The sequence below is a fragment of the Haliotis asinina genome, chromosome 3 (assembly GCF_037392515.1).
Source record: "Haliotis asinina isolate JCU_RB_2024 chromosome 3, JCU_Hal_asi_v2, whole genome shotgun sequence".
NCBI lineage: Eukaryota > Metazoa > Mollusca > Gastropoda > Lepetellida > Haliotidae > Haliotis > Haliotis asinina.
In genome coordinates, this window is record NC_090282.1 from 17,455,974 (window position 1) to 17,468,071 (window position 12,098).

A 12,098-nucleotide genomic window follows, 5' to 3' on the forward strand; every position below is an offset into this window, starting at 1 on the left:
CGTAATCCATTATTGATGTTAAATGTATCATTGAAATAAAACAAGTACGTATGTTGTTTCATTTTCTATATCAAACGAGTGTTTTTATGATGTGTGCCTCAAATTCATTTTCTAATTTCATGACTTTATCGCAACCCTTAACTGAAAAAAAAAATAGAAAAAATACACCCAGTCTCTAAAATAATTCAGAAATGACCTCAGATGATGACAGTATGACTTCATATTCAATATATTTGAAAATTCCTATACCAATAGCAGGAGCTCTGTGTTCATAGCATTACCCTGGATTCGTTCATTCGACATTTTCTTTCTTTTTTTCATTTTCTTATGCTACGTTATTTAGCAATAAATCTGTTAGTTGATATTTGGCTGCAAACAGATAAATCGAAATTGTTCTGAAAATGTTGTTTTTTCCCAACAATCACAAATTTCGAGAACCATTGACAGTGTCGGTTCTGTGAATTTGTTCTCATTTCCCAGAAACAAGTTGTTAAGCCTCGATGGGTCGAATTCAAAATGATTCATCTCCCAATCAACAACGTATATAATTCCATGTGTGTACAGCCTCTTACACCTAAAACAATGTGGGCATATTCGCGGGTGCGCTGTTTTGCGGGTAGATCAAAGTGTGCTAACTTTCTCAGGCCGGTGGTCCGCGTAAGCGGGACTGTGATAAGCACTACTGTACACAGATTACACCAGGTAACGAGCGACCAGCTTTGTTGTCGTAGAGCTCATACTTCACAGATGGAATTTGTAGCAAATAATCAAATAAATTCACACATATCTGTTTGTGGTTGTTGTGGGTTTGTGTTCGTATTAAAGGCGTTTATGCAAGTGTGAACACCCTTAACGAACATGGAAACACATGTATTACCCGGTACGACATTTGTCTTCATTTTGTTGAATATTATAAATAAATAATTCTCTTTTCAATTGGAAACAACATAAAAGATACAAGGATTTAAAGCATAAATCTTGGAAGAAGTTGATTTTGTGAATAATTCGTTTAAAAAAATTTAAATTGTAAGATTGTATGGATGGCAACTTCTTTGTTTCAAGGAATGCATATGGACAAATGAATAAGCTTTTACCACGAAACATTGTGTTTTTCATAATAAAGAAGTTATTTTGAAATACCATCCCAGACCAGCATAGTAGCACCAAGTTCGATCGCAACATTACATTGATAAAAAATCCATTTGGAAACAATTTATTTTTATACTTTAAAAATATATTTCTTGCAACAAAATATTGATTAACGGTGATTAACAGACTGCTCCAACTTATTTTCCCCATCAAACAAAGTGCATAATTTATGTGTATGTTCTTGACTGATTACGTGCTGACAAAAGCATGAAAATATATAGTCATACGTTTTTTTAAAAATGTAATACTGTTGTAAAATATAACGCGTTCCCTTATACTTACACATGCCACCTTCTACGATTGATATGTCAGTTGAGTTCCATTTTCTTTGATAAGTTAACCTTAAACGCTACATTGGGCTACACACGGGGTTACTACAACAATCATATTTTCTTTAAGTGGGATTTAGAAGCGGGTATGAAGAGGAGTACATTTTGTGGATCACTTCCTTGATAATGTTATCTTCTTTTATTAGAAGTTGAATTGTTATGCATATACAACTTCTTTTATTCTGTGAATTCGACTTTTCGATATAGATTCTAATATCGTTATACACTTGTTTGAAGACAATTAGAATTTATGTCGCTTTTGCGGAGTAAAATAAGTTGTAGATCCACAAAAATTGTCATCATTCTTCAACGGTGTTATCATCTACACCGAAATGTCGCATCTCTTACATTAAGGAAGTAGTCAATTCATAACATTTGTTCCTCTTCAAAAAATACCAAGTTCACAACACATAGCGTTCTAGAACACTGGCTTGGCGTTTGTATCATTTTAAAATGTATAGAAATGAAATCAGATTAAGAATAGATTGTTAGAGGGCACCAGACCCCTCTTTATACATTTCTGACTTGACGAATGGATTAGTGTGCAGGGAATTAACAAATATAATGATAGTTTATTAATAAACATAATTTCTGCCTTTATGTCACGCTCCCTTTTATGTGTAACTGATGCTATACTTGGAACTACATATTTCAGTCTTGACAGATCCAAACCGTTAAACAATACAATAGTCATATTGAACTCGATATATATTTAGCTACAAATAAAGTAATACTGTAATGTTTGTCAGATAACAGTGACAACAACAAAACACATTTATAAACGTCTCATAAATCAAGGTTTGTTTAGCAGTATTTCATGTGAATGCGATCAGTTAAACACAATAAAAATACCGAAATGTACAACATAATACCCCTCTCCCGTCATCAATACATCGCACTTGGCATTCTCCATGTATATTCTACAATCTCCCTGCTCTCTTTCTTCCTCCACTACACCTGCCTTCTTACAGTCACTTTGTGCTTCTATCAAAGCTTGTATCAACTGTAATTGTTTGTGAGGACTTACTAATGTGATCCAAACTAGTTGTGATAAGAAATCCCTCCTCGCCCCTCCTCCCCCACCCTCTGTTTAAACCCCGCCTCGCTGTGATCTGTGTCTCTGAGGGCCGAGTCCTCTCCACCGTTGTCCTCGCGGTGTCGATCTCGAGCAGTCACCAATCAAAATGTGTTACGTCACGGCGCTATAGTCACGTGACCTCGACGGGCCACATGCGACTCCGTGATGCTTTATGGAATATGTAAATGTATATATAGGTTTGGAGTAGCACGACCTCAATCACAGTGGTGAAAGGGGACTTGACGCACTACTGCAGGTAAGGCTTTATACCCCAAACGACTTCCTTAAATTCATGTACAACTTGACGGTTTTATTTACAAGTATATGGCAAGGTCGGACTGTCAGAAATGAGCACCATATAAATATTATGCCAGATTACGCGCCACCGATTGTAAATATTGTGATTTGATTGATTTATATGCACTTATTACGCTGAATAATACTTGCTATTTTTTTCAAATATATGCTTGAATCTTTGTGCACGGTTAATATTCATTTGCGATGTAAGAAAGCCTGTCTTAAAAATCTGCGTGATACAAGAAATGATTTGCACATAGACTCTATGTCATGTGATCGACTCTAAATTTTACGCTTTTGGCACACAATAACATAACAATGGTTTACCTAGTTTCATGGCGGTGTAGTGAATTCTTCCTTGTCAAAAGGACTCTCGTCCTTAGTGCGACTTACGGAAATCTGAACTTTCGTTTCACTGAGAATCGCAGTCTTAGCTAACTAACTGCAACCGTTTACTGTTCCCGGTTTCCATACTCAGTCTATATTACATTTGAGAAATCTCTGATATAAAACATTTATTTAAACAATAACCTCGAGACTTTCGTTACGTTTACAATATCATAGACACACGCAAATATGAACGTGTATTTGTGTGTTTCGTTTTACACTGCCATTTACCCATTTATTCATGAGGAAATTTATTTCAGATTACTCCAAGACCGGCTCCCTTCGCCATTCTTCACCACCCGGCCACCCTGGAAACAACATGGCGTCGTCTACGGCAATTCAACCGCAGCCCATCTTCAGCTACCCTAGTCTGTCGTCACACGGTAGCCCTTCCCTGGGAATGTACCCTCCCGTCCCCCGGGCGTCGCTCGGCGCCCACAGCGGATTGTCTTTGTACCCTCTCCCTGCGTACGTCGCCTTCAACTCGTACAATATGAACACTTGGACATGTTCGCCTTACCCCGACTGTCGGTGTGAGGGGGACGGGACTCCAGTGACCCCTATCATGGGCCTACCCCTGGAGGCATACCGTGGAATGACGACACCCAGCACCCCCGAAAAAGATAGTAGTCCAGGGTATGACGTGGCCAGAGAGCTTGTTTACAGTGACGGTGAGTATTTGAAAATAACACTAAACATTTTCATCATCACGCATTAAGACCGCTGTATGTAGGTACTCATTTATTGCAATTGATGATTATTTTTAACACAAATATATTCACATATTCCTTAAAGATATTCACCTTCTGACTGATGAGGAAATAGATCAAGAAAATAAATTGTCATTATAATTGTCAAAATGTAACATACATTTCGTGCAATCACTTCAAGAGTCCAAAACTGATACCTGTATTCAATATTCCACTTTGTGTTAATATTTTAATTATTTATGGAAAATAGGGACGTTCTCAAAAATGAAATACTGCTAATGTTGCACGTAATGTTCTCTGAATAGCCGTTTCGACACGTAAATCAGTCGTAAATTTAGTACATTAACTAGAACCAGGATGCAGCGGATCTTCTAGAAATGGCTAATAGGATACGAAACCGAGTAGTCATAAAGAGGGTAAATATCGTCATTAATAGTACATGCCGGGTATTTGAATTAAATCTTCTTTTGTTAAAATTCTTAAAGTTAAATTCTTAGCTGATGACTTGTTAATGAATATGTTTACTGGCCTAGTGGTGACCTGTAGTCAGATACACAGATGCTGCAGGGGAAGTGATAAGGCAAAGACTCAGTAGTTCATATTGTTTTAACCGCAGCGGTAATGTGATAAGATATTTTTTTCCAAATTTTAGTGATGTTCCTACAAGCAGCCAACTTCCGGAGATAAGTCTCCGCGCAAAGGGCGCATGACATGACTTCCGGAAACTTGAATAGTAGTCATATATCACAATTGGATATAATTTATGCACAGACCTATAAGATATTTTAACTCTTCCCCACTCACGCTCGCCCCCACCCTCCTCCCTTCCTTTCCCTCTCTCTCTCGCTCTCTCTATCTCTCTATCTGTGTCTCTCTCATATATAGGGGTTGTCATATCCATTCCCTTATCGAGGAATCGTTTCCCTGTTCATGTAACAGCTAATTTGTTCCTTTTTATTTGTGTTCTTGTATACACCGATAATGACTGGTGATTTTCTGAATATTTCCAGCCGATAGCCCCGATGAGAAACAACGATTGAAACCCCGCTTCGACTTTTCCCGTCTTGCCGAATCAGCCACGCGAGACCTGAAGAAAACCGATGGCGACACAACGCGATCTGGTAGCGCAGACGCCAAAGTCTACAGTCACGCTCTAGCCTTGTTGCAAGACAGCTTGAGGTAAGTTGCATCGTATACACTTAGTCTTAACTTGACACATACACCATAACAATTTCAAAGAACTGTTCAATCACATTCTACGAAAAAACGTATTACGTTTGGCATGAAAGAGATAATAACTTTAGCCACCATTCATTTCGTCCATTCTGTAATATAAAGGAATGCATTCAGCTCTTCTCGAATTGGCACGAGTGGTGCCGAATGGGAAGGTCTGTGACATTGCTGTGACTCTGATTGGATGTTTGTTTACAGGTACAGCCAATTACTGAGCGGTATCAGACTTCCGGTGTTGCAGAGGGCGTCAACAGAAACGGAGAAGCTAAAGATAAAAAGACCCAGAAGGTGAATTGAAGTTCCTTACGTTCTATAATTAACTTACATCGATAAAGATAATAACACCAAGGTTAAGGTTTAAGGTCTATACTGTACCTTCGGTGAAATAGGCTACAGCCTGAAGCCGGCGTTAAACCTTAAATCATTATCATCTGTGCAGTAATTGTAGCGCCGATGGTGTCGTAACGCTAATATCGCAGTGGGAAACGAGAGTCGATGACCTAAAATTACAGTTGGATTGTCAGATAGTCATTTCGGTCGGTTGTCATACTACTACCAAGAACGTGAACTAGTTTTGGACTGATTGAATGTTTTCTCGTCTTGTAAGACAATTCTATATATATGGAGTTCTCAATATGTAATGAAACGTTATTGAGGATATTCCAAAAATGGTAAGGCGGGAGGTCCCAGAAATTGATTTTGCACTTTGTACCCATGCAGGGATTCGAACACGGGTACCACTCCACCCCTCTGTGAATATACATTGAAATAGAAGTGCACGATATATATGTACATGATATATACACAGTTACACCCGGTCTTCATGCTATAAATATTCCTCAGATATTTTATTTTTGTCATAGTGGACACTTGTGTGTCTCGGTATTCAGACGAAAGATATGATTTTGAACCTAGATTTTCGAAGCTCTCTTAGCGCTAAGATAGTCAGAAGCTAAAATGTTGATATATGGGACTTACAACTATCTTTGCGTTAAGAGAGCTTCGAAAATCTAGGCCCTTTGAATTAACTGACATCGTCATTTTATCTCCTTACTTGTCAATAATCACGTGATGAGATCTAACGGTAATACCAAAAATAGTTTGCTAGCTTGCTGGGACGTATTTAAGCCGTACTCACTCACTCAAGTCTAGTTGATGCACCATCAGCCATGAACTGTGCACGTGATAATGTGATCTGCGATGTATATAACTGTACGACCAGGAAGAATTACGTGCATACACTTGAAGCAGGAGTAAGTTGCCTGATTCGGCTTCCACTCAACCTCCGGATCTGGGATCGGAAGACCAGTAGTCTAAGCGAAACCCCTGACAGATCGACTTTCCTGAATAAAAATCGTCATTATTTTGACTCACCCGGAAACCAGCACATCACGTGAGATAACGCGCAACACATTTCCCACGTGGAAGGTTTCAGCGCGGGCGTATGTTCCTAGAATTATAGATTCGTTTTGAGTTGACTGATATTACATGAATGAGTTCGGACACAGGGCACAAACAGCGTCTAAACGGACGTTGCTTTTATATCAGTGTGTGGGTTGGGTTTAACCCGTCGTTTTCAATATCCATCACATCACCGCATGATACATCTGAAATGGACTGTCTACAATGTATCCGATGGAGACAATTGTTGTATCAAAAATTCGATCGTTACCCACATCTAGGCCAAATGCATTTCTGACTTGATTCTCAAATGAAGTGTTAATAAATGTACGTATTTAATACACACACGTGTTCCTTTTTTACGGGGTGGTGGGGTAGTATAATGGCTTTAACGTTCGCTCGTCACGCCGCGCGAAAACCCGGTTTCGATTCCTCACACGGGTACAATGTGTGAAGCCCAATTCTGGTGTCCCCCGCCGTGATGTCGCTGGAACAATGCTAAAGGCGACGTAAAGCTATATTCACTCACTAATGTTTTTCCAGAGCTAAGAAAGAGTTCATATGCAAGTACTGCGGGCGTCATTTCTCCAAGTCCTACAACCTACTGATTCACGAGAGAACCCACACGGACGAGAGACCCTTCCCATGTGAGATCTGTGGCAAGGCGTTCAGGCGACAAGACCATCTCCGTGACCACAGGTACAACTCAGTCTTATTGCAACATTCTCCCCAGTGAAACTAATACCTAATCACTTACGAAACATAACATGTAGGACTTTTCTAGTTGCTCCCCCTTTGTCACCTGTAAATCGTAAAGCTACTTGTGTTGTAAGTGGAGCGGGAATTACGCTACTTGCACCAGTTGTGTCAATAATAAAACGACAAACTACTTGCACCAGCTGTGTCACTTCTAAAGCATGAAGCTGCTTGCACCAGCTGTCACTGGTAAAGCGTGAAACTACTTTCACTAGCTGTGCCATAAGTAAAGCGAGACGATCTTGCACCAGTAGTGTCTCTGGTAAAGCGTGAAGCTACTTACTGCAACTGTGTCAATAATAAGGCCTGAAGCTACTTGCACTAACTGTCACTAGTAAAGCGTGAAGCTGATTGCACCCGCTGTCTCACTGGTAAAGCGTGAAACTACTTGCACTAACTGTCACTAGTAAAACGTGAAGCTACTTGCACTAACTGTCAGTAGTAAAGCGTAAAGCTACTTGCACTAACTGTGTCACTAGTAAAGCGTGAAGCTGATTTCACTAACTGTCACTAGTAAAGCGTGAAGCTGATTGCACTGTCACTAGTAAATCGTGTAGCTACTTGCACAAACTGTCACTAGTAAAGCGTGAAGCTGATTGCATTAACTGTGTCACTAGTAAAGCGTGAAGCTGATTGCACCAGCTGTGCCACTAGAAAAGTGTGAAGCTAATATATCCCATCTATCTTCTTCAGGTACATACACTCCAAAGAGAAACCTTTTAAATGCGAGACATGCGGCAAAGGATTCTGTCAGAGTCGAACCCTGGCTGTCCACAGAGCAACTCACATTCAGGTATGTTGTCCAAACTGCGTCACACAATCTATCTGAGTAAACAAGATTGATACTTAGTTGGGAAATGTGTGAATGAATGTTATTTTACACCGCATTATTCAATATTCAAGGCACATGATGACGACATGTAAACTATCGACTCTGGGCCAGGAAAACAGGCGACTGAAAACATGGGCAACGATCCCGAAATAACAGTGACTGGATTCATAGTCCGCCTCACAACAAGTAGTGGGGCATTAGGGAACTGTATAAACCTGTTGCTTACGACCGTTTAACTAAACCTGTGCTTGGTAGGGATGGGCATAACGTCTAAACGTGCAGTCTTCTTGCCGTTTAGAAATCAGACAGAATTCAATCCAATATTACTCCATAAACAAGTTAGGATGCTTCACTCAGTGTATTAAGCAACAGTTATTGATTGTTGCTCATTTTTGGTACCATATGGAATGTTTGAACAGTCGTTTTCCCTTTCAGCCTTAACCTGCCACCGGAGCGGTTTGCAGTATTACCTGTTATGAAGGCCGGAAAGTGCTATTGAAAGACTGACGTCATCGCATTTGGCGAAAACGCGGGGTTGTGCATGTTTCACCAGCAGTGTGCTACTGCAAGTAGACCCCTATACCGAAGATTCTCACTGCTGACATCAGCATCTTTACAACAAACTGTTTATGGATCAACTTCAGACAGTTGTTGCAGTGCCTGCAATGCACGTGCTTCACAGCCTGTTCATCCTTGTCTTCAGGAGGCAGTTGTCGCAAGACCTACGTTGCACTTGCTCCACGGCCTATATTGTTCTCAATGAAGGCCATGTTGCATACGACGGTGAACAACCCGCCATGCTGCGTGCTGGCGGACACCCCTGACGTTATGTTGCAATCCTGTTATCCTTATTTGTTTTGTTATGATTTCACGTTTACTTTGTTAGTGATGAGATACTTAATAATATACAAATATTTGCATTCTTGAACCAGAATTGACGAGTGTAGCTAGTCGGCACTTCTTTTTCTACACGATGCCAAACGTACGCCTAGTATATGTATATGACTAACTGTAAATAGGTCTATTATCAAGACATATACACTACAGAACCAATTGTGCCAACTGTTTCAAGCAAATCCAGATTGCGTCCATGAAATCTACCTGTGTGCCAGCGATGCGTGTCCGGCGAACCCAGTGCCAACGCCAATACAGTATTATAATGTGATCAGCACAATGCTGACCCCACCTGTAGAGGGTGGGGCAGTGTAGTTGTAGTGGGTAGATCTTTAGGTAGGGTTGTAGACTTAGTGACGGTCTCAGTATCTGAGATTCATCGTACCTACTGCCACCATTCCTTCGATGTACATACAAGCTAGACATAGATATGCGAAGCTAGCTGATGCAAAATAAAAGAGTAGTAATGATTTGTGATTTTTGTTTTTTGTTTTCGTACAGTTTGGATTTAGTTGTGTGTGAGAACGTCCGTACGTGCGTGCGCGGTGTAGACTGCTGACGAACAAATAGCGGGGTGATTTTTCACTTGCAGATTCCACCGGTGAAATAGAGACACGTCAGATATATTTTGGCGCAATCACTAGCTGGTTTAATCGACCTGAATTAACTTTACGTAAAATCTGGCCATGCCTCAGTATTTGGGCTGGGGAAATCAGGAGAGGACGACGGTCAAGGATGCAAGTGGAGTAAGTTACTTCGGATGGACAGGGAAATATGCAGTTGGTGTGCATGTAAAATATGTATGCGAGTGATGTTTCGGTTACAGTAACTACTTGGAGTTCTGATTACACTCTGCTTATTCGAGTAATATGAACACCACGAATGGACCTCGCGCTATTTGCACGTGGGGAGTCGAACAAGAGTCTCGTAACAAGCGAAAGCTATAGACCGCTTGGCTACCCAAAGTCCTAGTGGCATCGCTGTGTTTGCATTGTAAGGGACACATGTTCATGGGCTCAGATCACGAGGTGAAGCAGCATTTTGGTGCAGTGGATCAGGAAAGTGCATGTTGAAAGTGTAACTTGGCATGGAGGGTAAAGTGTACTTTAGTGCAGGTGTGACTGGGCATGTTGTAGATATATATGGGCGTGAAGACAGATAATATGGATGAAAACTTCGTGTTATTCCTTGTCCGGGTGACTTCACATGGCGAAGGGGTAAGGAATAGCCCAGAAACCTTGTGACGTACAATAAACAAGGAGTTGTCATCCATATAATTTGTCTTTACTCCACTACTTCTAAATGTCTCTCAAGAATCTCATGTATGAACGAGTGTAAAATGTAGTTTAGTTGTGTCTGGGCATGTTGTAGATATATAAGGGCATGGAGAGTGAAGTGTACTTTAGTGCAGGTTTGTCTGGACATGTAGACGGTATGGGCATGGAAAGTGACAGATGGTATATTTGGAATTACACGCTGTCAGTAAAGTACAGATTCTTCGGGTAGCTGAGTGGGTTAAGAATACAGAAAGGGTACTCACCTAGAGCTCCATCTTTCACACACCCGCCACCACTACTCATCATTATCAAATCAGCCAGCGATGTTCTATAAGGTATTGTGGTACCCGTTACTGTAGGGACATCCCGCGCGGAACTCTGATTTGGGAGGAAAACTCAAAGTGATGCTGGTCGATTGGTATCTCGGAAAGTGTTAACTTTTATCTTAAGAAACGATGATAATGTGCGTCACTGTTAATGCCGTTTGCCATATAGTGAGTGACTCAGTTTAATTTTACGCCTCATTCAACAATATTCCAGCAATGTCACGACGGGAGCACCAGAAATGGGCTTCACACATTGTACACATGTCAGGAATCGAACCCGCGGCTTAGGGCGTTGCATGTTCACCGCCACTTAGTGCAATATAAAATACACAACGACAATGTCATTGGAAAACAACTCTTGCCTGTCAAACCACTGGGAGAAAACGACACACAATTGTGGAACAGTAGTGAATGGACCACTGCATGATGAGATGATGGCTAGTCTACCTTAGAAGAGGGTAGGCAAAAAGGCGATATACTCGTATTACATATGAGATCTCTAAATGTCAAATAACATGCGAGAATAGGTTTAAAGGCCATACTAACTATTTTAAAACACTCGTAGGACTACGAACTTTCTAAGCCCATTTTAAACACATTGGCTACCATCAAAGTTAAGACTTCTTAGAACCACGAACCTGTTGACAATCAGGACCCAACAGTTTGCCGCACAAATCAATCTTGGGAGTAAGGTGATCATAACTCCTATGCATGCCTTGACATAGACGTAAGACAAACGTAGAGGTTTACACCTATCAGAGGGGTACACAAAGTACGCAGTCTAGAATACCAGTTTTTTTAGCCCGACTTCCATTTTTGTAGAAATCGCGTTTGCTGAGCGGGTTAGGCGGCTGAATTTGTGTGCTGGCGATTAGGTGCCTGACTCCGAGGGTGTGGGTTCGAATCCCGGATGGCACTCAACCAAAAAGTACTAGAATTGGTAAGAAAGTGTAATCCTAAATATGACATGTCCTAAACGTAAAGGTGTTTTGAACAAGGGCACCCAGTATAAGACCGGACAGGAGTCCGCAGGACGGCACTGAATGACCCCGCACCCGCCTGGTCATTGCGATAGCCTTGTCCCGTGACACCCACCTCCCTGCTATCTGCCTGGTCACGCCTGATGATGGCCGGTCAGTTTCATCATATCTCCACAGCCATACAGCTGATTAAGTCCTTCTAATTGCCACATCCCAGTCTTTGATTGGTGAAGCAATAATCGCTCCGACTCGGTGTAAACTTTATGCGTATCATGTTTGCAGTAACATAACCGGGTAAATGCTGTGGGCATCCTCGATAGACTGCATCACTTTGCCAGTTGTAATTACTCCTAAATATGCTCACGCAACAGGAGATAAGATTAGAGACGCTATTGACCAAGATGTAGCTTGCACGTGCTGAGATTGTGTGGACCCTGATGGTGTTCAAC

General features: G+C 41.0%; 1 protein-coding gene across 2 annotated transcripts in view; it reads left to right on the forward strand.

The window, feature by feature from the left end:
• Positions 1 to 9,536, forward strand: part of LOC137277582 (protein odd-skipped-related 1-like) — a 30,837-nt gene extending 21,301 nt beyond the window's left edge. Inside the window, exons 1-7 of one of the 2 annotated variants that reach the window (XM_067809381.1) lie at positions 2,692 to 2,812; positions 3,501 to 3,911; positions 4,961 to 5,129; positions 5,382 to 5,471; positions 7,128 to 7,283; positions 8,034 to 8,133; positions 8,608 to 9,536. In XM_067809381.1, the coding sequence (XP_067665482.1) occupies positions 3,560 to 3,911; positions 4,961 to 5,129; positions 5,382 to 5,471; positions 7,128 to 7,283; positions 8,034 to 8,133; positions 8,608 to 8,613 (873 nt within the window). In that variant the 5' untranslated portion in view covers positions 2,692 to 2,812; positions 3,501 to 3,559 and the 3' untranslated portion in view covers positions 8,614 to 9,536. Of the gene's footprint in view, positions 1 to 2,691; positions 2,813 to 3,500; positions 3,912 to 4,960; positions 5,130 to 5,381; positions 5,472 to 7,127; positions 7,284 to 8,033; positions 8,134 to 8,607 lie in introns of those variants that run through there. The other variant, XM_067809379.1, reaches the window with a different exon arrangement.
• Positions 9,537 to 12,098: the final 2,562 nt, after the last annotated feature.